We start from the raw sequence: 25,035 nt of genomic DNA, 5'->3' as shown, positions 1-25,035 counted from the left end.
ATGGATTAAGGACATTCCCCAAACCAAAAAGTGCTTGTGCCCAAGTAATTGCACTGCAAAAGTGGCACACATACCTGCAACAATGTAGTGTGTACAACTCAAGCCTGCTGTCTGAAGAATTACATGCCCTCCATGGGCCAGTGTCTTATGTAGATCCGGACGTGGCTCCTTAGACATCACCCATCACTCCCCCTCTCAGCCAAGTCAGGGAGGGAACCAGGACCCCATGCCTCCCTCTGGAGACATGGTTCACCAATGGCAGCAGTTGAGGCAATACCCTCACTAGACATGCTTCAACAGTTTTCCTGGATTCTGACATCACTTGGTTTGAAGAAGGTACTAAGCACAGCAATCATGGATGAACTGAGGGTGATAAGGATTGTGATCACTCACAAGTCTATGCCCCTCTACATAGCCACAGACAGCTGGGCTGTACAGGAGGGTCTGACCATGGATGCCACAATGGCATCAGAAAAGCTTGACTATCTTTAGATGGCCCCTGTGGTGAACTGATACAGACAAACTGGGACGTGTGCACACAACCTGGTACCACCATCATGATATGGTATGTCTCAGCACATTCTCTAACTACACTGCCTGAGAATCACGAATCAGATGCCTTAGCCATGGTGACAGCTGTTCTGGAAGGGTCACAGACTCTCAGATGTGGCAGTGGCTTCATGGGAAGTCAGGACATCGAGGCCTCAGTACCACTTGGGAAGCCAAAAGGTTACACCTGCCTTTAAAATACAGTGACCTACAGGCAGTAGATAGGAACTTCCATCATTGTACCTGCAGTGACAACCCCTGAGACACACCTTTGGTCATATCGGATGAGCTACTAGGCCAGTGACCAGATGGCAAGTGGATGATATTGGCCCCTGCCCTTAACAGAAGGACACAAGAATGCATTGACCTGTGTGGACCCAGCAATTGGGCTGACACAGACTTTTGCCAGTAAAAGGGCAAATCAAGTAACCACTATTAGGGGTTTGACCAAGTTGGAAAGTATTACAGTGGAAAGTACTACCCACTTGCGTTGAAAGCAACCAAGGGACCCATTTCACTGGACATGACATACAAGAACGGGCTAAACCCTGCGAGATTTTATGAACCTTTCATCTGTCGTATAACCCCAGAGCTGCAGGGTTGGTATTAAGAATGAATGGGTTACTGAAAGAGACATTGAAGTTTTCTCCAGATGGGTCTTTAAGGGGATGATCTCCAAGACTATTAGAGGCCATCTGGCTGTTAAACACTGAGCCCACCACAGGCCACATATCTGCTTGTGAGAGACCGACTACACCTGCTCTGCAAGCTACTGTAAAAGTTTTAGGAGGACTGAGACTCATCCAACGGGATGCAGGTCTTAAAAGAGTGCCACAGGGGCTTCCCTGGTGGCACAGTGTTTAAGAGTACGCCTGCCGATGCAGGGGACACGTGTTCGTGCCCTGGTCCGGGAAGATCCCACATGCCGCGGAGCGGCTGGACCCGTGAGCCATGGCCACTGAGCCTGCGCGTCTGGAGCCTGTGCTCCGCAACGGGAGAGGCCACAACAGTGAGAGGCCCGCGTACCGCAAAAAAAAAAAAACAAAAAAAAACAAAACAGTGCCACAGGACCTCCCACTTGGGGAGACTATCTAAGGTTGGAGACTTAAATGATATCCTCCTTCCAAGTGTCTTAGCATCCTTATACCTTGGAGGGAAGGGCTAGCCTGCAGCATACTATCAATATTTCCTCAACCTTTCTAAGTGAAGGCCCAGCCATAACCAAGGTGATCCAGATGGGGGACTAAAGTAGGGCTCCCCTTATGGGCTCCTACTTAAGTTCTCGCATGTATCTCCCAGCAAACTTCTGAAATAAAGGAACAAAATGTCTGGCATTTTCCTCCAGGAAAAGTGTCAAAACCTGGGGTGATCCTGGCACATGGAGACTGGACTGCTACCTAACCCTAATCACGTAGAGACATTTCTTTTGCATACACCTTCACCTGTTGGTTGACCTCCTTTCCTGGCAAATGGGGAACTGCCCTGTTAGGCATTATTCTTTATCTAGCAGGGATCCTTTGTACTTGGTGTTGTGTATATTGCTGTTGAGGTATAAGCATGCAGGCTACCTCCTGACATCTGGCCCTAGGGTATTTGCAGAAGAATAGTGGATAAGATTGTGCAGGTCATATAGATGTTAGGTATGAAATATGTGGCTGAGCCACACTGACTCCATTTTGTCAGCTCCATCTTAGGCCTGAAGTCCCACCCCCTTCCTTTTCCATGTGGCTGAGCTTTAGCCTAACTCACAAGGAACGTGCCTAAGTCAGATGAGTTCCCTATAAACTTTTACCCGTGCCTCATCTGATATGAAAACTAGAAGAATGCCTTTTACTGATGCAGATGGTTAATGGTCATGAGACCACCCCCCAGGGGGAGGAAAAACCGCTGGTTCCAGTTTGTGTGGACATGTTTCTCACTTGGTAGCCAGATTCTATTAAATTTCCCTGTATCCCTTTCGGTGGTACACAGTGCAGCTGCAAATGCCTCTGGATTTTCCGTCCACCACATCCTTTCTACCTGTAAGTTACCTACAGTAAACTTCATAATTGCACTGTATGGAACTGCCTACTGCGTTTTTTGGTCTCAAAGTTCCTTCTCAGTTCAGAGGATATTATTATATTATTATCTCCACCTCCCAACACAACACCCATTGCATGTGTGCAATAACGTATGGCCACATGTTCTTGCTTCGTTAGTAACTCTTGCTTCTCTATAACCTTTCCATAGTTTACTATTAAGCAACTATCTGGGAGTCACCATCTGCTCCTACATCTATCTCATTATGTCATCCACCTATAGCCTACATGTCTAAACTTAACTTTCTAATTATAACATGGCCATTCCTTTTAAATCTTACTAGTACCACAAAATTTATCAGTGCTTTTCGGAAACTGTATACCAGCAGTTGGTTTTTGATATCCCATCTTGCTCTCAATCCTGACTTATTTCTTCTATCATCGTAGATTTCTTAGTTACCATGGCTGGTCATTCTTTGTATCTCCTGACATTATCTGGGTTAATATAAATAACCTCTGGGTTAACTGGTTCATGAAATGCAGACAAACTTTCTTTCAGTCCATTCGTTACTCAGTCTTAACTCCTGTAATTAAGAGGTAAGAAGAGTGTGGCATCACTCTCATGATGAGATATTAAGACAAATAAAATCCCGAAGTCCTGAGGAGCAAAGAAAAGGGCAATGATTCATTCATACTTCAATAAACACTAAAAACCAAAAATGTGGACTGTGAACTGAATCAGCTTGAGGCTCTTTTTCGAGTGTTATTCTGGGTGTTATCACTTTTAACCAATCTGCATTTATATTGTTCCTAACATGAAAATCAAAAACATATAAAAAGGATTCTGATCTTATTTTATATACAATTGACAGACTAATAATTCATAAAAGACATTTTTACCAAGTAGCATGTATGATGCTTGCTACAGATGCTTTTAAGTTTAGGGACACCTCAACCAGGTGATCAGGATTAGCCTTTTCAGCGATCATTCATGTTGACAGCATATACTTTTAATATGATGAGAATGACATTTTATCTCTGTGGTCTTCCAACAAAAAACTTGTAACAGCAATGCAAATATAGAGCTATGAGAAAGCCAAAACTGAGGGATATCCTACAAAATACTTGACAAGTACTCCTCAAAACTGTCAAGGTAACAAAAACATGGAAGGTCTAAGAAACTGTCATAAACCGGTGGAAGCTAAAGAGACATGACAATTAAATGTAATGTGGCATCCTGAATGGGATCTTGGAATACAAACACATTAGGGGAAAAACCAGTGAAATCTGAAAAATTAGTGTTTAGTTAATAATGTATCAATGTTACTGGGTTATGACAAATGTACCAGAGTAATATAAAATGTTAATAATGGGAATTGGGTGAGCAGTATATAGGAACTATCCCTGTAACTTTTCTTTATATTTAGAACTATTTGAAGTTAATTTTAAATTTCTTAAAAAATGCTCCAGGTTAATTTTTTTGTCTATAATTTTCTGTAAAACTCAACCATGTAGAAAGATATGCTTTTTGACTATTATTTCCCTTTTTGGCATTGTGAATAAGCTAAAGTTGCATCAAGGTGTCAGAGACTGAGGAGGGGCAAACATATTCTCTTAGTGGCTAGATCGCTCCTGCCACCACGAGTGCTGATCCAATCTCTTGTGTGCTAGCCCTGGTGGTATGATACAGCACTCATCGAATGGTGGACTCTTGATCCTGGATCTTTTCTTTGACAATGATGCCACTAAGTTAAGTGATAGCAACGCAGTGTCAAAGAAATGTCTATTATCCAATTAATGCTAAAGATATATCATCATTTTCCCTCACAAAGTATTAACATATATGGAATAGAAAATTCAGGGAATAAACTTATTGTCCTCATGCTCAATCTACCAGATAATATTTACAGAAAGCAACATGCCCATGGTAGAAATTCTTAGTGGTTCAGGTTTTAAAATGAGGATTTCATTTACTTTCTTTTCTGTGCTGACCAAACCATGCAGCTTGAAATGACAGCAGATTGATCAAATATTTTCTTGGCCAAGACTATAGTACATATATTGTTTCCCCAAAAGTAAGTCTGCTTTTCAATACCAGTGCAGTGCATATGACATGGAAGTAGTCCCTATTTTCATTCCAATTCCAAAAATATCAATGGTTTGCAATGCTGCAGTGTGAGCAAGCATCTTGAGATTGGAAAAAGACCCTAGACAGGATGCTCAGGCTACATGCATATAAGAGGACTTGCTTTATAATTACAAAATGAACCACAAGAGTGGCATAAAATGTAGGCCCCCAAACCTTTTAAGAATCAACACCCACCCCTCCCCCTAAACACACAAGAATGCTTGAGAAATCTGATGGATGTCCCAGAAAAACAAGGCCAGACTAATATTCAGACATAGCAGGCAGGCTATATTAGATACATATATATGGCATCAAGCTTTTAGAGCAAAGCCAACAGAAGGACATAGACTGTCACTCAAAAAAAGGAAAGGAACAGTCCAGAGCAGGTTTGGCTACTGCCTTCTACTAGAACTCACCAGCAATAATGAATCCTCTGTTACACAGACTCATACAGATGTACCACATAGCTCGGAGACTAGTCAAATATTTATTGGTGTTGTCCACAGAATTCAAGTTATCCCTCCATCTCAAAAACTTCACATTACATAATGAGTTTGTGTACAGGAAAATATATTCTTATATAGTTTCTATAAAACTTGATATTACATATAAAACACAAATTTTGGTACATCAGTTCTGAGAATTTTATTTTCAATTCTGAAACTCACACATTCCCTCAGAAAAAATTTATCTGAAGCAAACTCAGTAATTGTTTAAAAATGTCATTTATCAAAATATAAGATTTTAGTCTAATCTTAACTATTTGATGTTTAAAGAAATTTACTCTGCAGAAAAGACTTTTGTGTTTTTCCCTGAGATTTCTGATTTTTATTGAAGCCTTCTGATCATTTAGGATATTGACAGAAGTTTTCTTCCCCATGAAAAATCTCTGATACAAACCTATAGGTTAAATTCTTAAAGGTCTTCTGACATTTATTATATTCATTGGTTTCATCCAACTCAACAGACAGTTGGCTAAGCTATATGCATTTAACCAACAGGCCAAAATCTTTAAGAGCTCAACAGAATAAAAACTTAATTCTGGCTTAAAAAAACAACAAAAAAACCCAAAAAAACAATTGGTGAAGATCTGTCAGTGGAGAATTGTTTCACTCAGTTATTGACTCTAGCTTCTTTCACCTTGTGCTCTGCCATATTTAATACACAGCACCCAAGTCTGCCATGGAAATCTCTCAATTCCAGTATAACACAGGATAGGAAGAATGTAAGGTGACTTATTAAGGCCATTTATTACTTAAATGTAATAGCATCATACTCCATGACCAGCCCCACCCAGACGAAGGAAAAATTGGGAAACTAAGACAAGCTATGTGCTCAGTGGAAAAGGAAACAGTTAAGGAAAATAATTTGCCAGTCTATGTGACTTGAGCTTTTCTTCTGTGTTAACTAATAAGGTGTAACTTCCCTTAGCACATCCCAAATTCATTACATGCAAGGGTTTTCTCTCTGGAGTGCATTCTGGTGTGATGTACTCTAAGAGCTGCCTTACGGACAAAGGTTTTTCCACATTCATAACATTTGTAGGGTCTCTCACCTGTGTGAATTCTCAGGTGTACTCCAAGAGTTGAATTTTGGGCAAAAGCTTTCCCACATTCATTACACTCATAGGGTTTCTCTCCTGTGTGAATTCTCTGATGTGCACTAAGGTGTGACTTCTGAGAGAAAGTTTTCCCACATTCATTACATTTGTAGGATTTTACACCTGTGTGAATTCTCTGATGTACTCTGAGGGTTGAATTATGGGCAAAAGGTTTCCCACATATGTTACATTCGTAAGGTTTCTCCCCTGTGTGAATTCTCTGATGTGCACTAACATACGACTTCTGGGAGAAAGTTTTCCCACATTCATTACATTCATAGGGTTTCTCCCCTGTGCGAGTCCTCAGATGTGCTCTGAGGTGTGATGTCTTGGAGAAAGTTTTCCCACATTCACTACATTCATAGGGTTTCTCCCCTTTGTGAATTCTCTGATGTGCCCTGAGGGCTGAATTATCTGCAAAAGTTTTCCCACATTCCTTACATTCATAAGGTTTCTCCCCTGTGTGAGTTCTCTGATGTGCATAGAGGTGTGTCCTCTGGGAGAAAGTTTTCCCACATTCATTACATTCATAGGGTTTTTCTCCTGTGTGAATTCTTTGATGGACAATGAGGGCTGCCTTATAGACAAAAGTTTTCCCACATTCATTACATTCATAAGGTTTTTCCCCTTTGTGAATTCTCTCATGTCCACTGAGGTATGATTTCTGGGAGAAGGTTTTCCCACATTCACTACATCCATAGGGTTTCTCACCTGTGTGAATCCTCTGATGTGTACTAAGACGTGTCTTCTGGGAAAAAGTTTTCCCACATTCATTACATTTGTAGAGTTTCACCCCAGTGTGAATTTTCTGATGTGCTCTGAGGGTGGAATTATGGGCAAAAGTTTTCTCACAGTCATTACACTCATATGGTTTCTCACCTGTGTGAATTCTCTGATGTGCTCTGCGGGCTGAATTATGGGCAAAAGACCTCTCACAGTCATTACATTTGAAGGGTTTCTCCTCTGTGTGAATTCTCTGATGTGCTCTGAGGGTTGAATTATCAGCGAAAGTTTTCCCACATTCATTACATTCATACAGATTGACTCCCATATGAGTTCCAGGATAATGAATAGGATGTGAATATGAACAAAAGGATTTCCCACATTCCTCACATTCATAAGGTTTCTCCCCTGGGTGGGTCCTCTGATGCTGAATGAGGTGTGCTTTCTGGTAAAATGATTTCCTGCATTCAGTAAGTTCAAATGACTTCTCTCCTGTGTCACACTGCTGATGTACACTGAGGGCTGAGTTCTGATAGGAGGATTTCTCGTATTTATCACATAGATAGAATTTCTCTTCTTTGTGAATTCTCTGATGTACTGTAAAGTCTAACTTCTGGTAGATGGTGTTTGTAAATCCATTATAAACACAGAATGTATCTCTAGTTTGTGTCTTCTGATGTACTATACGGCCTGAGCTCTGGCTCAAGTTTTCTTCACACTTACTGCTTTCAAAGGCACCTTGTCCTGTAACAGTTCTCTGAGGCTGAGTGAGGGGTGAATTCCCACTGAAGTTATTCCCACTTTCATTACATTCATAGTGTGCCAAAGCCATGTGAACCTCATTGTATTCACAGGATTTACCACATTCATTAAGATCAAAGCATTTCTTCCTTGTGCCAGTTCTCATGTGGTTAAAAAGAGCTGCTTTATCACAATTTCCCCTAAATTCATTATCCTTACAGGATTCCTCTCCTTTTACTGAACTCTTAGCTGTAACACAGATGGTCTTATCATGTAAAACTTTTCCATATTCATTACATTCAAAAGATTGCTCCAGAGTTTGAAATTTATGATGATCTTTCACATAACTGAGAGCTTTCATATTTTCATTATATTTGTAACACTGCTCTCCAGTATGAGTTTTCTCACGCTGAATATCCAGCTGCAACTTCTCACATACATTTATGTAGTCAGTCTTGTTTCGTGAATAATTCCTATCACTAAGAATTAATTCAGAAACAACCGGCAAATTCATTCTACATGAGTCACGTTTAGAGGGCATTTTTCCTGAAAAATCTGGAGTTATACTGAAATAAAATGGTTTCTCTAAAGCTTTCTGTTCTTCTTTACTCAATATTTTGTTATCAGTGAATACTACTTGCCACAGAGGTTTCTCTTGTCTTTCCTGGTTCTCCTCAATATGGACATCAACTCTGTAACATCCTAAAATGAGAAAAATTGAAAACATCTTATGAACCCTACATTTCTTATGGAGAGAAGCTTAAGGTCATATGTTTTGTTATTTATTGTATCTATTGTTTCTAGTCATATTTCCAAAGATTAATAATTCACACACAGAGAAAGACAGACACATACACTCAATCTCTCCTCATCCATGTTATTAAAAAAAAAAAAAGATATTATTTCCAGTGCTGGCCGAGATGGAGAAGCCTCATTTTTCCAAGGTCCACCCTCTTACAATTAAAATTTCCTGGACAAAAAAAAACATACAAACAAATGAAGATGCTACAAAATGGAACAGAGGTGAACTTTAGAAATGACATGGCAAAGAATTCCAAGGCTTTTCTTTCTGCTTCCCATATATCTTATACGGGGTACTGTTGAGCTGGAGGAGCCTAAAAAACAAAGTCAACAATAGGGGGAGATAATAAGAGCTTCAAGAAAAATCTGTTCCTTCTTAGTCAAACATTTGAGAAAAAGGTGGTCCCACAGAACAGAAAACTTTTCGACAATATTCACCCTACTCAAGCCAAAAAGAAAAAGGAACACTCTTCCTTATGGTCCTGCTACAGATATAAAGAATTCGCACACTCTTCCAAAATTTTCCTCTATGAGCCAAACCAACAGCTCACAAGAAAGATCATGAATTCTGAGAAAGTTCAATTCATGGGACACTCTATGAGATGGTAACAGCAACCACCACCAAAATTCTGCCTGGAACCATATTCCTACTGACTCTATGGACTCTGCAAAGTCAAGAGTAACAAATCTGTTGTTTTAGGGCACTGGTAGCAACTCATAGCAGGTACAGGAAGGAGAGAAGGAAAATAAAGAACAGAAACAAGAAAAGAAGCAGGAATATATGGTAGGCCCAATATTACAGCTAGAAAAGATGAAGTAGGACTTGTAAAAATTACACCCTCAAACTCAAGAATACAGCATAGTTAAAAACAGGTGAATTCACATTATTCTCAAATGTGTATGAAGCATTCATGAAGATAGACCATATTCTGGACTGTAAGACAAATATTCACAAATATAAAAGAAGTCACATAAAGTATAATCTCAAGCCATAGAGAAATCATCATACTAGAAATCAGTAACACAAAATTATCTGGAGAAATACAAAATATTTGTAAATTAATAAGCTTCTAATTAACCCATAGGTCAAAGAGGAAGTCTCACAGAAAATTAAAGTATTTTACATATATGAAAACAAAACTGTCAAAAACATATAGAAATTTGTGGGATGCAGCTAAAGTAGTACTCAGAAATAAATTTATAGCTTAAAATTTTTATATGAGAAAAGAAAGCCCTCCAACAATTACCTAAGCTTCTACTTTAAGAAACTAGACAAAGAGAAGGTGAATCTAAAGAAAGCAAAATAAAAAATAATAAAGATTAGAGAAAACAATAAAATGGAAAACAACAGAGAAAAATCAATCAAACCAAAGCTTATTTATTTAAACATTTTTTTAATGATAAAAACCAAAAGAAAAAAAAAGACATACATTATCAACATCAGAAAGAATGCAGAAGGGGATATAACTACTGACACAACAGACATTAAAGAGATAATAAAAGATTAAGAGAAACTCTATGCCTATAAATTTGACAACTTACATGAAATAGACAAACGTCTTGAAAAATAAAAACAACTAAACTCACTCAAGAAAAATGAAATAACCCAAATAGATCAGTAATTAAGAAACTGAATATTTGGTCAAAAAAACATATACTTCCAAGAAACAGCTCTAGGATCAGACTGTTTTAACTAGTGAGTACCACCAAACATTTAAATAAGAAATAATACCAATTTTATATAGTCTCTTCTAGAAAATACAAGATGAGGGAATATTTTATGAGGCCTGTACTATCCTCACAGCAAAACCAAACAAAATAATTCAAGAAAAGAAACCTAGTGACCAATATATCCCTCATGACATCAGTGCAAAAGTCCTGAAAAAAAAAAAGTAGCCAAAAGAACAGAGCAATATATAAAAATAATAAATCAGGATCAAGTGGAATTCATCCCAAGAATGCAAACTGTTGGCATGTTTTTAAAAAAAACCAATCAATATAATCCATTATATTAATCATCTATGGAATTAAAACTACAAAATCACAGAAATTCTGGCAAAAAAAATTCACAATATTCAAAATCCATTCATTAACCTAATAAAGGGAATCTATAAAAAGCCTGCAGCTAACATCATACTTAAGAGTGAGAGAGTGAACACTTTAACCCTAAGATTGGAAAAAGACAAGGGTGTTTACTCTTAGCACTTCTACTCAAACAACGTAAAAAGGCAAGAATAAAAATGAAGATACTGAGTAAGTCTACACAGAAAAATCACATGAAGATCTTTAAAAAACCTCCTTGAACTAATAAGTTTTGCAAGAGCAAAATATAAAGCCAATATACAAAATCCAATCACATACAAACAATGGTCAATTAAAATGTGAAACCAGGTAAATAACACGATTTACCATAGCACTAAAAAAACAAAACCCCAAAAAACTTGGTATCTGTATGCTGCAAAAACAGTGATAAAAGAATTCAAAGAAATCCTAAATAAATCCTAAATAAATATGTTGTCTATCAATTGGAAGACTCTATATTGTTAAGATGCCATCTTCATTCTTCCTTAAAACTTTAAGCATCTTATATCTGTTATATATATATGTACTATATATATACATACATATGTATGCATATGCACACATATGTATATGTAAATATACATATTTAACTGTACTTAGTGGATGGAGTAGGAAAGAATACATTTACTCCATCTTTTCCCTGGTTAATGCTTTTCATATCTTATTAATGCCTTCCTTAAACAGAGTCATAAACATGTTTTCCGTATCATATAGAATATTTTTAGTTTTGCTTTGATAATCAGGTTTTTAAGCCACCTTAATGCAGTTTTTTGATTTGATCCATAAGGTTACCTTGGGATTCTTTCTCCACTTTTCTGTGGGGTAGTGCCACCTGTCAAAGACCAGCTGTCTATAAAGTACATTTTTTTTCTTGAGCTTTCTCTTCTGTTTCACTAATTTATTAAACTATCCCACTCTCGGCTCCATAATACTTAACTACCCTGAGATTTACATAAAGCCTTGATATCTGGAAGAGCAAGTCCTTCCCACATCACTCTTCATTATGAATGGGATTTAGTTTGATATTGCATTAAATCTTTACTAATATACCCCCACTTGAACTTATTCAGTTCTTCCTTTCCTTTGTCCTTGTTAGGGTTAGCTAAAGTTTAATCTATTTGATTTTTATTCTAAGAACCATTCTATAATTTGTTTTCCAGTTTATTAATTTTTTTGGCTGCGTCATTTTTTTGTTTTTTTTTGCTTAGTTGTGGTATGTGGGATCTTAGTTGTGGCATGTGGGATCTTTCGTTGCAGCATGCGGGATATTTCGTTGCAGCATGCGGGATCTTTGGTTGCAGCATGTGGGATCTTTCATTGTGGCATGCGGGTTCTCTCTCTAGTTGTGGCATGTGGGCTCCAGAGCACATGGGCTCTGTAGTTAGTGGCATTCAGGCTCTCTAGTTGAGGTGCATGGCCTCAGTAGTTGTAGCGCATGGGCTTAGTTGCCCCATGGCATGTGGGATCTTAGTTCCCCAACCAGGGATTGAACCTGTGTCCCCTGCATTGTAAAGCAGATTCTTTACCACTGGACCACCAGGGAAGTCCCCAGTTTATTAACTTTTAACTTCACTTTTAAGTTCTGTTTTCATTAGTATATTTTTGTTATTGTTTTTGCTTAATTTATTAACATAAATATGAAACTAAAAATTTACCTGTTAACTATTTAGCTATCTCATAAGGTTTCTAACATGTAACATTATTATTTTATAAATGTCATGCAGTTTTGGATTTGGTTTTCTTTTATGTACTATTATTTAAACAGATAATTTTTAAAATTTTCACGTACAAAGAATTTTTTTTTTACTCATTTTATCAATTTCTAGATTTATCAAACTATGTAGAGAAAATATTACCTGTGGTGCTTTTAACTTGTTGGATTTATTGGTATTTTCTTTTTAGACTAACTATATTTTCACTATCTTACGATTATATTCTATGGGAAGCTGAAAGGCTTGTTATTTGATTTCAGCATACACATACACAAATGTTTCATTTTAATAAAATTATCATTTATATCTTCTATATGCATACATTTTAATGTCCACAGTATCTATTATTTAATGAGATATAATATCCTACTCCTAGTGAATTTTAAGTTCTTAGAACTCCATTATTTTGTGTTGGTTTTTTTTTTTTTTTTTTTTTTTTGCGGTACGCAGGCCTCTCACTGCTGTGGCCTCTCCTGCTGTGGAGCACAGGCTCCGGACATGCAGACTCAGTGGCCATGGCTCACGGGCCTAGCTGCTCCGTGGCATGTGGGATCCTCCTGGACCAGGGCACGAACCCGCGTCCCCCTCATCAGCAGGCGGACTCTCAACCACTGCGCCACCAGGGAAGCCCCCTATTTTGTGTTTTATGATCACTGATATAGTATTCTTTGGTGCAGTCACTCCAATGCTTAAAGGTTTATTTTAACCTGTGCTCCTGAGCTAGAGGACTTTCTTTTAAGTTAATGTATTTATTGCCTAAATTCAAACTTGAATAACAGAATATGAAACTCTGAATTATTTTTATTGACTGAATAACTTTATCATTTTTTTATTACAATCTTTCTAAGATACTTATTTAGGGACAACTTTTTTAGCCAATCAGTATGATCCAATCATTTACATTTAGTGACTGGGAGATATTCTTCATCTAAATAATGTCAATCTTTATGTTATGGCTATTTAAATGGCTTCACAATGGATAAAGAAGATGTGGTACATATATACATGGAATATTACTCAGCCATAAAAAGAAATGAAATTGAGTTACCTATAGTGAGGTGGATGGACCTAAAGTCTGTCATACAGAGTGAAGTAAGTCAGAAAGAGAAAAACAAATACTGTATGCTAACACATATGTATGGAATCTTAAAAAAAAAAAAAAGGTTCTCATGAACCTAGGGGCAGGACAGGAATAAAAACGCAGACATAGAGATTGGACTTGAGGACACGAGGAGGGGGAAGGGTAAGCTGGGATGAAGTGAGAGAGTAGCCTTGACATATATGCACTACCAAATGTAAAACAGATAGCTAGTGGGAAGCAGCTGCATCGCACAGGGATATCAACTCAGTGCTTTGTGACCACCTAGAGGGGTGGGATAGGGAGGGTGGGAGGGAGATGCAAGAGGGAGGGGATATGAGGATATATGTATACATATAACTGATTCACTTTGTTGTACAGCAGAAACTAACACAACATTGTAAAGAAAATATACTCCAATAAAGGTGTTAAAAAAAATGGCTTCACAAACTTTCAATAAATAAACTTTCAATAAATACACTTAAGGTGATTTTATTTTTTTACTCCAGGAATTATTTTGAAATTATAACTTTTGAAATTCCTGGAATTGTTTATTAGTTTAGACAAAGGTCATTAAGCACATGAAAAGATGCTTGACAGCATTAGTGATCACGGAAATTGTAATGGACAATTTGTTCAATATGTTGAAGCCCTAACCCCAATGTAACTGTTTTTGGAGATAAGGCCTTTAGGGAGGTAATTAAGGTTAAATGAGTTCATAAGGGTGGGGTCCTAATTCTATAGGACTGGTGTTCTTATAAGAAAAGGAAGAGACATCAGAGCTCTCTCTCTCTCCATGCATGCACAGAGGAAAGGCCATGTGAGGACACAGTGAGAAGGTCATCTGCAAGCCAGAAGAGAGACCTCACAAAAAAAATCAACCCTATTGCCACCTTGAGCTTGTACTTCCAGTCTCCAGAACAGTGAGAAATAAATTTCTTTTGTTTAAGCTATGGTATTTTGTCATGCCAGCCCAGCTAATACAGAATTGCAAATCAAAACCTTAATAACATACCACTTCACATCCATTGGGATGGCTAGAACAAAAATAAGTGTTGGTGGAGATGTGGAGAAATTAGAACCCTCACATGCTATCATCAGGAATGTAAAATGGTGCAGCCACTTTAGAAAAGTCTGGTAGTTCTTCAGAGTTACCATATAACCCAGCAATTCTACTCCTAGGTAGAGAAATAAAAACATATGCCCATGAAAACACTTGTTAATAAATGTTTATATCAGCATTACTCAATAATAGCAAAAAGGCAGGATCCCAAATGTCCACTGACTGATGAATGGACAAACAGATGTGGTATATCCTGACAATGTTATATTATGTTATATTATTTTGCCATAAAAAGGATGAAGTACTGATACAAGCTACAGCATGAACCTTGTAATGCTAAGTGAAAGAAACCAATCACAAAAGACCATATAATGTGTGATTCCATTTATATGAAATGTCCAGAATAAACAAATCTACAGACAGAAAGTAGATTAGTGGTTGCTAGGGCTGAAGGGGACAGGGAGAGAGGGAGGTCATAGCTGGAGGGTACAGGGTTTCCTTTTGAGGTGAAGAAAACTGACTGTGGTGATGGGGTTTTTTTTCTTTTCTTTTTTTTTTTTTTTGCGGTACACAGGCCTCTCACTGTTGTGGCCTCTCCCGTTGTAGAGCACAGGCTCCGGACGCGCAGGCTCAGCGGCCATGGCTCAAGGGCCTAGCCACTCCGCAGCATGTGGGATTTTCCCGGACCGGCGCACAAACCTGTGTCCCCTGCATCGGCAGGCAGACTCTCAAACACTGACCCACCAGGGAAGCCCTGTGGTGATGTTTATACATATCTGTGAGTCTATTAAGAGCCAGTGAATTGTACACTTTAAATGGGTGGATTGTGTGATATATACAATTATATATTGAACTGTATCTTAGTAAAGCTGTTTAAAAGAAAAGAAAATAAACTTTCAAAAGTGGTCCCTTCTAAAGTCTAACTACCCCAGGTACTTCCTTGTGTCAACGCTCACTCACCTGGGTACTTCTGGTTTAGGAATTCTTCCTCTGAGGGCCAGGGCTCTTCACCGTGCTCCAACTTGAAGATCACCTGGGGTTTGATAATGCAGTACCCTGCAAATGTAACAACTAAAGCTATATATAGACCAGAACCATGAGCATTTCTGAAGGTGAAGCAAAATGAATGTGCTCATTTGAAGTTTTCAAAGGGAAAGTAATGACACACTGTTTCTGTTTCTGTAAAGGTCTCAGTTACCTTAAACTTCTTAATCAAAGCCTGAACAACAATCTCTATAAATGGTTCATGTGTTTTGATAATTAAAAAAAAAAGAAAATACTCCAGAGGGAGTCACATGGTAAGGTCTGCTCACCCAATGAGACGAGGTGACTGTAGTTCTCCAGCATCACATCTTTGTACAGGGTCCTCAGAGCAGGGCCTACATACTGCCATTCATCCTGGGTGAACTCCACAGTCACATCTTCGAATGACACTGATCCCTGTAAAAACAAATTTTATTCAAAAGTTCAAAATTAGTTGAAAATTATTATTTCTCCTGTTTACTTTTAAGGCTTTAAACCAAATCATTATAAAGAATGCTTATTTTTGACCTAGTATGTCTCTAAGTTTGGAGTTACCCAATTAGTTCAAAAGATTTTAGCAATTCATTTTTAACTTAATTCATTTATATATATTTAGGAATTACAGATTTTTTTAAGATTAAAAAAATTCAATATAAAGAGACTTCTTACAACTCTTCTTCTATATCCCAAGGGATTATACTGGGTATTCTAGATAATTCTAGAATGTCCATCTCTCTTTGGACATCATCACCGTAAATAATGGGAGACATGTTAGAGATATACATAAGTTGTAGAGATATTAGACATGATGGAATTTATGTATAAATAAATGTATAGAACACATGAAGAGTGAAGAACAACATACCAAGGATGGGTATGAAAGAACACTATCAACACTGAAGTAACAGATATAGGAATAGGGATATAATCAGACAGCAGAAACAGCAACCAATCTGATAACTACTTTCTTGTGTAGCTACCCATCTAGCAGTATGAGCAGCTTCCTTAATGCTGGTTCCAAACACTGATATTTGGGAAATAAAGGGAAAGAAATGTGTTAGAAGTTTTAGTGAGATAGATCTGTTCATGTTGCTACTAAAGGGTCTGTGAAACATAAAGCTGGAACAGTCCCTTAAGCGAGTATACACATAGTTTTAGAACACAGAAGGGAGGTCAAGGATGAAGACAAGCTTTAAGGAACTACTAGCAATTTAGGTGGTAACTGAAGTTATCCGAGGCAATCAGACAACAACTTGAGCACATACAGACTGAGGAAAGAAAAGTATCAAAAAACAGCGTTTGAGAAACCATGAATATTAAAGAGGCTGGCAGAAAAAGTAGAGGTCACAAAGCCAGAGGAGAAGTTTTCTGGAAAGTAATTATGAGAGAACAGTCTTAGAAACTGAGAAAAGGGAAAGTTTCCACAGCAAAAGACTTCAAAGAGGCTGGCAGGAGGGAGAAATAGTAAGTAGCTAATTCGATGGGTATGAAGTTTCAGTTATACAAAATCATTAAGTTCTAGAGATCTGCTGTACAACGTTGTGCCTATAGTTAACAATACTGTATTGTACACGTAAAGTGTATTAAAAGGGTTGATCTCGGGCTTCCCTGGAGGTGCAGTGGTTGAGAGTCCGCCTGCTGATGCAGGGGACACGGGTTTGTGCCCCGGTCCGGGAGGATCCCACATACTGCGGGGCGGCTGGGCCTGTGGGCCATGGCCGCTGAGCCTGCGTGTCCGGAGCCTGTGCTCCACAACAGGAGAGGCCGTGGCAGTGAGAGGCCCACATATCGCAAAAAAAAGTGTCGATCTCATGTTAAGTGTTCTTATCACAATTAAAAATAGGAAGAGGGCTTCCCTGGTGGCGCAGTGGTTGAGAGTCTGCCTGCCGATGCAGGGGACACGGGTTTGTGCCCCGGTCCGGGAGGATCCCACATGCCGCAGAGCGGCTAGGCCCGTAAGCCATAGCCGCTGAGCCTGCACGTCCCAAGCCTGTGCTCCACAGCGGGAGAGGCCACAGCAGTGAGGGGCCCGCGTACCGCAAAAAAAAAAAAAAAAAAAAAGGAAGAAACAGAACTAGATTAAGAGGTAAAAGGACAGAAATAGCCTTTCCCCAGTGTTATTTATGCAATTATTTGTTCATTCATGTCTTCAGTGATACTGAGTAGATACCTCCTGTGTGAAGCTCAATGTTAGCAGTTGGTAACTATCAATAAAATAAATGAATAAAAGAACAGAAACACTTCTCATAAATTTTTTTTTAATCTAAAAGAAAAATAAAGACAAGTTAACTGTATTTCCCAAAATGAAAAAAATTAATGAAAAAAGTGTCACTGTCTTCATTTTTGCCAATCTCTTTAATATCTGGCTTAATAAAACTCAGCTGGGCTTCCCTGGTGGCACAGTGGTTGAGAGTCCGCCTGCCGATGCAGGGGACGCGGGTTCGTGCCCCGGTCCGGGAAGATCCCACATGCCGCGGAGCGGCTGGGCCCGGGAGCCATGGCCGCTGAGCCTGCGCGTCCGGAGCCTGTGCTCCGCAACGGGAGAGGCCACAGCAGTGAGAGGCCCGCGTACCGCAAAAAAAAAAAAAAAAAAAAAAAAAAAAAAAAACTCAGCTGAATTTAAAAAAATAAGCTAACAAGTGACAAAAGTGAAAATGATGAAGTGGGATCCAAGAAAATTTTCTCCTCCATAAAAGCAATGAAAAAAATGGCAAAAATTGTAGAAGTTAATAAAGGCAATCTACGGATCATTTATACAAGGGGAAAAAAAGGCTGAAGCACACTAAGAAAGTGATATTGTGTCCTTCTAACTTACCCTGTTTCCATTCCTCTCTCGCCATCTCTGAAGTAGTTTAAGAACCAACAGTCTGCAATCACAGTTAAAATTAGCAGCCTGGCAACCACAGGAGCAGCAGAACTGGGTTGGAGTTCTGTCAAAGCCTCACTCCAAGAAAACTCATTACTTGCTTCTGTTTGGAGGTTCCCTGAAAGACCTCACTTGCAAGTATGTCTTTATTTGAGCTAACTCAGAGCTCACATAGTATGAAAAGTCTTATCTCAGAGGCATTTGTCAAAAACATTTAAAGGCATTTGTTTAACTTAGTGGCTACCTGAGGCAGTGTTTAACAGTTGGGGCAACCAATGGCCTAATCAAAAGGCTTAAAAGGAAAAGCTGAGGAATGAGATGTCTATAAAGGTTCTGAAAAACTCCCATATATTCCTGAGAATCTAAAAGGGCACATACATGCACAGAACTGTGCATATGCCCAGGGCTATGAGCATGCTCCAGAAAGATGTGAGAAGGCCCTAAGCTCTCACCTCTAGGTAATCTTGAGGTTTGGTGTAAGAAGGAAGTGAAGGCTGATACAGAGTTGTAAACTGCCTGTCTGACTGTTGAAAGAATGCCCCGACATGCACAGAGCCCCTTAGCAAAAACTGGGAGACCTCCTGGTTCCAGGCATTTAAGGAATTTCTATAGAGACTTCAACAGCCACAGATGACAAGAAATACAGGCTGTAGATAATTAGCTCACAAAAGTCACTAAGCAAATACATTTCAACAATGACCACAATGGAGGGGAGAAACTCAGATTCCTGAGGTTGCTATTTTATTTAAAATGTCCAATTATCAATACAATAAGAAAGTAAGACACATATGCAGGAAAAAGTGTAATCAATAGAAACTGCTCCTGAGGAAGATGTTAGACTTACTAGGCAATGACTTTAAATTAGCTATTTTAAATATGGCCAAAGACCTAGTAGATGAAATAATGTCTAAGGACCAAAGGAAAAGTATGTGAACTATATTTCACTACTTAAAGAATATCAGTAAAGAAACAGAAATGATAAATAAAAAAGACTAAACAGAAGCTGAAGAGTTGAAAAGTATAAAAACTGAAACAAAACTTTCACTAGAAGGGTTCAACAGAAGATCTGAGCAGGTGAAAGTAAGTATGAACAAACTGGACAATATGCCTATTGAAATTCTACAATATGAGAAACAAAGATAAAATAATGACAAAAAATAAACTATGGGGTAGCATCAAGTTTACAAACATATGCATAATGAGAGTCCCAGACAGAGAGGAGAGAAAAAGTCTGAAAGAACACTTGAAAAAAATATTGACCAAGAAGTCTCCAAATCTGATGAAAAACAATAATCTACATATCCAAGACACTCAACAAACTCCAAGTAGTATAAACCTCGAGTAAGAGATCAACACCTGGACACAGGATAACCAAACTGTCAAAAAGACAAGAACTCAATATTGAAAAGCATTAAGAAAGAAGTGACTCATCATGTACAAGAGTAGTAAAAGCTGATTACTAATCAGAATCCATGGATGACAGAAGGCAGTGGTATGACATATTCAAAGTGCTCAAAGAAAAAGGCTGTCAACCAAGAATTCCACACCCAGCAAAAATGGAAAAATTAAAACTTTCCTAGATAAGAAAAACCAGAATTTGTCACAGGCAAAACTGCCCTATAAGAAATAATACAGGAAGTCATTGAGCAAGTCTGTAGAGACAGAAAGTAAGTTAGTGGTTGCTTGTGGCCTGGGGGTAAGGGGTGTAATGGGATTACAGGAGGGGGATAGTTGTATGTAGTGCATATACACTACAGTGTATACAGTTGCTTTTTAAGGTAATGGAAATGTCCTAAAACTGATTGTGATGATGTGTGCACACATCTGTGAGCATACTAAAAAAATGAGTTTTTTTATACTTTAAATAAGGGTGAATTGTATATGATTTGAATCTCAATTAAGCTGTTTTTTTAAAAAAATGAGAGAGGATGAAATCATTCTGAGACAAAAGAGAAGATTAAAGGGCCAAGCATGGAGATGGGATAAGCCATGTAAAAGGATATGGAAAACAAGATGACTCCATGAAGACATTAGCAGGGGAAGGAAAGAGCCAGTGGAGGGTGTCAGACACTAACAGAGAAACTTTCCAGAATGATAATGTGAGAAGTAGAGGCAAGCACTACAGAGAAGTCCAAGGGAAATGATTAGACAAAACTCAATGGATTTGATTATAATCAAGTCTCTGGTCACTGGAGATCACAGGCAAGTGGTGAGAGGAACCAAGGCATCATGCAGAGAATTGAAGTGTGAATGGGAAGTGCTGAAACATTTGAAAGAGAACAGAATTTTAAACTGTCTGCTGAAAAATCTGAATATCATGGGTACTTGAGATATTTATGGAGAGTAAATTTAAGAATATTCAGTTGATTCATCAGAAAAATGTCTAATTCAACCCATGTCGGAGTTTCTGAAAAACAGTACTAACCAAGTTCTCATTTAGCTTTATGCCTTCTACTTTTATTGAAGAACATGTGGAGGCAACATTCTAGCAATCCTAGGGTTATCACCAGGAAGCTGTTAACTAAATCACCTATTTGAAGAATAACAAAGATATGTTTTTATCTTCGACTGTCTTTACTTTCTATGAGGAATCAGTTGGCTTTATCTTCCCACCAATGTGAACCTTTAAAGAAGTGTTGTCTGTCTGACACTCTGACATGGCTACCAAAAACCTCAGAAATAAATTTGGAGCTCCAATTTGATAAATTTGTAGTATCAGAGGATCTGCTTATATCCACATACCACCTTTCCTCTTTGCTTTGTTATGCATCTGTACAGTTGACCCTTGAACAACTCGGTGGTTAGGGCACCTGCACTCTGCAGAGTTGAAAATCTGCATATAACTTATAGTCAGTCCTCTGTATACACGGTTTCTCCTTATCTGCGGTTCCACCTCCCTGGATTCAACCAACTACAGATTATGTAGTACTATAGTTTATCGTTAAAAACAAAAAGAAACAATCCACATATAACTGGATCTGGGCAGTTCAAATCTGTGTTGTTCAAGGGTCAACTGTATTTCTACATGTTCCCTGAATACATCTGATTCATTTCTATTTCTACTTTTCCATGTTAATGTATAGACACTTAAACCCTTATAAAATCCATTGCAAAACAAACAGGTTATTAAAACTGAACTCACCTGAGTTGTGTTCATTTTCTACTGCTTCTGGAAAAATGTAAAGAACTGTGAAGGTTCAGCTGGGGAAGAGGAAAAAGAAACGGGGTCATGAAAAACCTACTTTGCCTTACAACTCCTATATTCATCTGCCTAACAATCTCATAACACCAGCTGGAGAAAAGGCTTCCCCATGGGAGAATGTTCCTTTCAACATTCTTGAGAAGGGACATGAAAGACCATACAAAGGAAGCACCACCTGAACATGTGCATCTCTGATACGATTATGTTGGTCTTAACCTTGCATTTTCACTGAGTAAGGTAAACTGCTTTTTATCAATGAATTAACAATTTATATTCCCTTCTAATAATAAACAACAATAAAAACAACAACAACAAAAGTAAAACAACAGAGGATTGGTTAAACAAATTCAGGTACACCAGGGGTGACATCCTCTACCTTCATTAAAAATAATGTTGTCAGGCTTCCCTGGTGGCACAGGGGTTGAGAGTCCGCCTGCCGATGCAGGGGACACAGGTTCGTGCCCTGGTCCGGGAGGGTCCCACATGCTGCGGAGCGGCTGGGCCCATGAGCCATGGCCGCTGAGCCTGCACGTCCAGAGCCTGTGCTCCACAACGGGAGAGGTCACAGCAGTAAGAGGCCCACGTACCGCAAAAAAAAAAAAAAAATAATAATGATAATAATGTTGTCAAAAAACTACTCAGGCTGGATTGTTAATCAAGTTCTTGTTGAGTTTACAACTTGAGTTAGAGCTGAAATAAAGATGGAATGCTCTATGCAAGAAATATGTTTTTTAATCCTTTGTTCTAAAATAGTTGCTATTTCTAAAAAAGATATTTTGATTAGATGCTTATAGTACTTACCTGTGTAAGTAAATATCATTGTGCTTGGTTCTGCCCTGGTGACTCTACAAAAAACATTCATTTCAGTATTTTGGGGCTTCCAAAAGTGTCCAATATAGAAAACCCTTCTTCTACTACCATTTTATTATTCTCTATGTTCAAATACATAGAAAAAATTCTCTATGTTAACGTCCATCACCAAATGTGGCATCTAATGCTCATGGTGTGAGAGCAGCTCAGAATCTGAAAAGAGGGGAAAATGAAGGAAATGGGGTGCTGTTTAGGATTTCATCAACTCTGGCTGCTTATACCTTCCCTGGACATCATGTCCTTACCAGCCATCCAGTAAAGTACCTTTTCCTGTGTAGCTTGACAGTCACCCATACCTCTCAATCCCAGGTTACCACCTTCTGCAAGTTAGTCCACAAGTGTCCACTGTCACAGTCTGTGATGGCTTCTAGATGCAACAACATCATCAAGTCTGACTGACCAAATCTGACTCATGCTATACAGGGATCAAGAACTGCTTCTGGTGGAGCAACTCAGAACCCTCTCCTTTCTAGAACTTTTTGCCTCTGCTCTGAAGCTCTGTCAGAAGAGCTGTTCTGCCAAGTGGCATTTGTTCTTTCCTGCTTTAAAAGAGCTACTTTGCCCCAGAGGGGCCAGAGAAACAAATTCACTTTATTTGAAACCTTCACCTAACACTCAAAATCTCTTTGGGCATTCACTAGAAATGTACTATCTAGTATGGAGCCATTAGCTGAGTTCAACTACTACACCCGAAGTGTGGCTAGTGACACAAGTCTAAATAATATTTTGGATGTACTTAATTAAATACACCAGTAAAATTAACTTCACCTTTTTAATTTTTACTGCTCATACTGAAAAAAATTTAATTACATTTGGTTTGCATTATCTTTCTACTGGCCAGCACTGCGTTACATTATCAGACTATTCTTTTGAGAATGGAAACAGCCTGGACAGTTCAGTAAGGTTCAAGGGCCTCACTCTGAGAATCCACAAATCCCAGTATATATTTCCCACATGGTGACATTCTGTCTGCATTCACTTCACAATCATGTCCCTGGGAATTTGAGGACAGGCTGCCAGGAGCTGCTCCGCAGGTTGCAATTCTGGGTCTGAGGCAGGGAGGATATCAGAAAGAGCAAGAGATAGGGAGTAAAATCTATTTGTATTTGCATCCTAACTCTCACCTACCAGCTTGTATCCTGGGCTATATCACTCCGCACACACTAAATTCCTTTCATTTTTAAAAAATGGCGTGTTTATAAAAACAAGTAGACTTGTTGTGAGGGTTAAACGAAATACCAAACAAAGGGAACAAAGTGTCTTATGATAGCAGCTTACACAGTGATTATTACAATCACTTGACAAAATGTTTTGTAGATGACGCCTTATTTAATTCTCAGAATAACTGCACAAGCTACTATTAGTAGCCTCCTGTTCATCGTGAATGTTATAAAGTTGCATTCTCCGCCCGCACCTGGCCGGCACCAAACACCTCCTCTAGACAAGGACTCAGCCTTACCTGCACTCCTGGAGCAGGCAGGGCCGGACCTGCCCGGGCTAGCGGGCTGGGGGAGGGGCGGGCCCGCCTAGAGGTTCCCGGGACTTCCCGCTCCCGTCCCCCGCACACAAGCCTACCGGACCCAGCAGGACCCCAAGCCGCGCGGAACCGGACCCCGTGCTCTCACCTCCAGTGGGCAGCCTTGGCTTCAGCACCGACCCAAAGACGGGAAGATGTTGCTCCTTTTAGGCCGGAGAGGTCGTTCGGCAGCAGGCGTGTCGGGACGTGCACATGCGCAGAGTGAGCTCTGAAAACCCATTCCCCGAGGCCTGAGATGTGGGCCCATAACATTCAAGACTACATTTCCCATAAGTCTTTGAGAGAGTAGGAAGTAATTTTTGAAGCATTTCCGCTTGGTTAGTAAACTGAAAGTCTTAACGTCTGGAGCTGATTCGTGGCGACTTTGCCTGAATTCGCAGTGGTATGGGTTAGACTTTAACTTTATGACATAACAACATATTGCAGTGTGGTGTTCCATCGGATCTTGGTTGGAAAAAAATAACGGTGCAATAGACAACAATTTGGGAAATATAAATATGGACTAGGTATAAGAAATATTAAGGAAAATTAACATTACTTTGGTTAGTGTGATAATATTTGGACGATGTAGGAAATTGCTCTCATTTTTTAAAGATACATACTGAAATATTTACAATTATGAAATCATGTATTTGTAATTTACTTTTGAAAAATTCATCAAAACAGTTTGAGGAAACAAATATGGCAAAAGGTTAAGAATCGTTAAATCTGTGTACATGATGCTCATTTTACTATTTCTATTATTCTGAATGTTTGAATTTCTTTTTAACATACCGTAAAAGACATGTGGCTAGGGCTGGGAACCTTGGGGAGGAGGGTTAGGGAGAATTTTCTGCCCCTCCAGAAGTGTACCTTTTAAAATCAAGCTGCCAGGAGCACTGAAGTTACACACAACTATCTGTTATGAATACGACTGTGAAATAGAACAAATATTAGAAAATGGAGCCAGTATTAACATAAAAGAGTAAATTCTGTGATCAGCAGCAGGGAGGAGGAGGGAGTAAGCTAGTTGTTCAAAATTATACAAGTAATACTTGAAAGT

At 38.8% G+C, this 25,035-nt stretch overlaps 1 protein-coding gene across 4 annotated transcripts; it reads right to left on the bottom strand.

The window, feature by feature from the left end:
- Positions 1-5,155: 5,155 nt before the first annotated feature.
- Positions 5,156-24,180, bottom strand: ZNF658 (zinc finger protein 658). 4 transcript variants are annotated; one of them, XM_060155506.1, is made up of 6 exons: positions 24,082-24,180; positions 22,388-22,431; positions 21,527-21,585; positions 15,809-15,935; positions 15,456-15,566; positions 5,156-8,461 (listed from the first exon to the last, which is right to left on the bottom strand). In XM_060155506.1, exons 3-6 carry the CDS (start codon positions 21,539-21,541, stop codon positions 6,123-6,125), a joined length of 2,592 nt encoding a protein of 863 aa, XP_060011489.1. In that variant the 5' UTR covers positions 21,542-21,585; positions 22,388-22,431; positions 24,082-24,180; the 3' UTR covers positions 5,156-6,122. The 4 variants fall into 4 exon arrangements, with proteins under 4 accessions (XP_060011489.1, XP_060011491.1, XP_060011490.1 ...); XM_060155509.1 differs by having other exon boundaries at positions 5,157-8,461; positions 15,456-15,551; XM_060155508.1 differs by lacking the exon at positions 22,388-22,431 and having other exon boundaries at positions 24,082-24,175.
- Between the last annotated feature and the right edge of the window lie 855 nt (positions 24,181-25,035).

Source organism: Lagenorhynchus albirostris, chromosome 7, assembly GCF_949774975.1.
Source record: "Lagenorhynchus albirostris chromosome 7, mLagAlb1.1, whole genome shotgun sequence".
NCBI lineage: Eukaryota > Metazoa > Chordata > Mammalia > Artiodactyla > Delphinidae > Lagenorhynchus > Lagenorhynchus albirostris.
The sequence above is the reverse complement of the archived record's forward strand: the minus strand, read 5'-3'. Positions and strand labels throughout refer to the sequence as shown.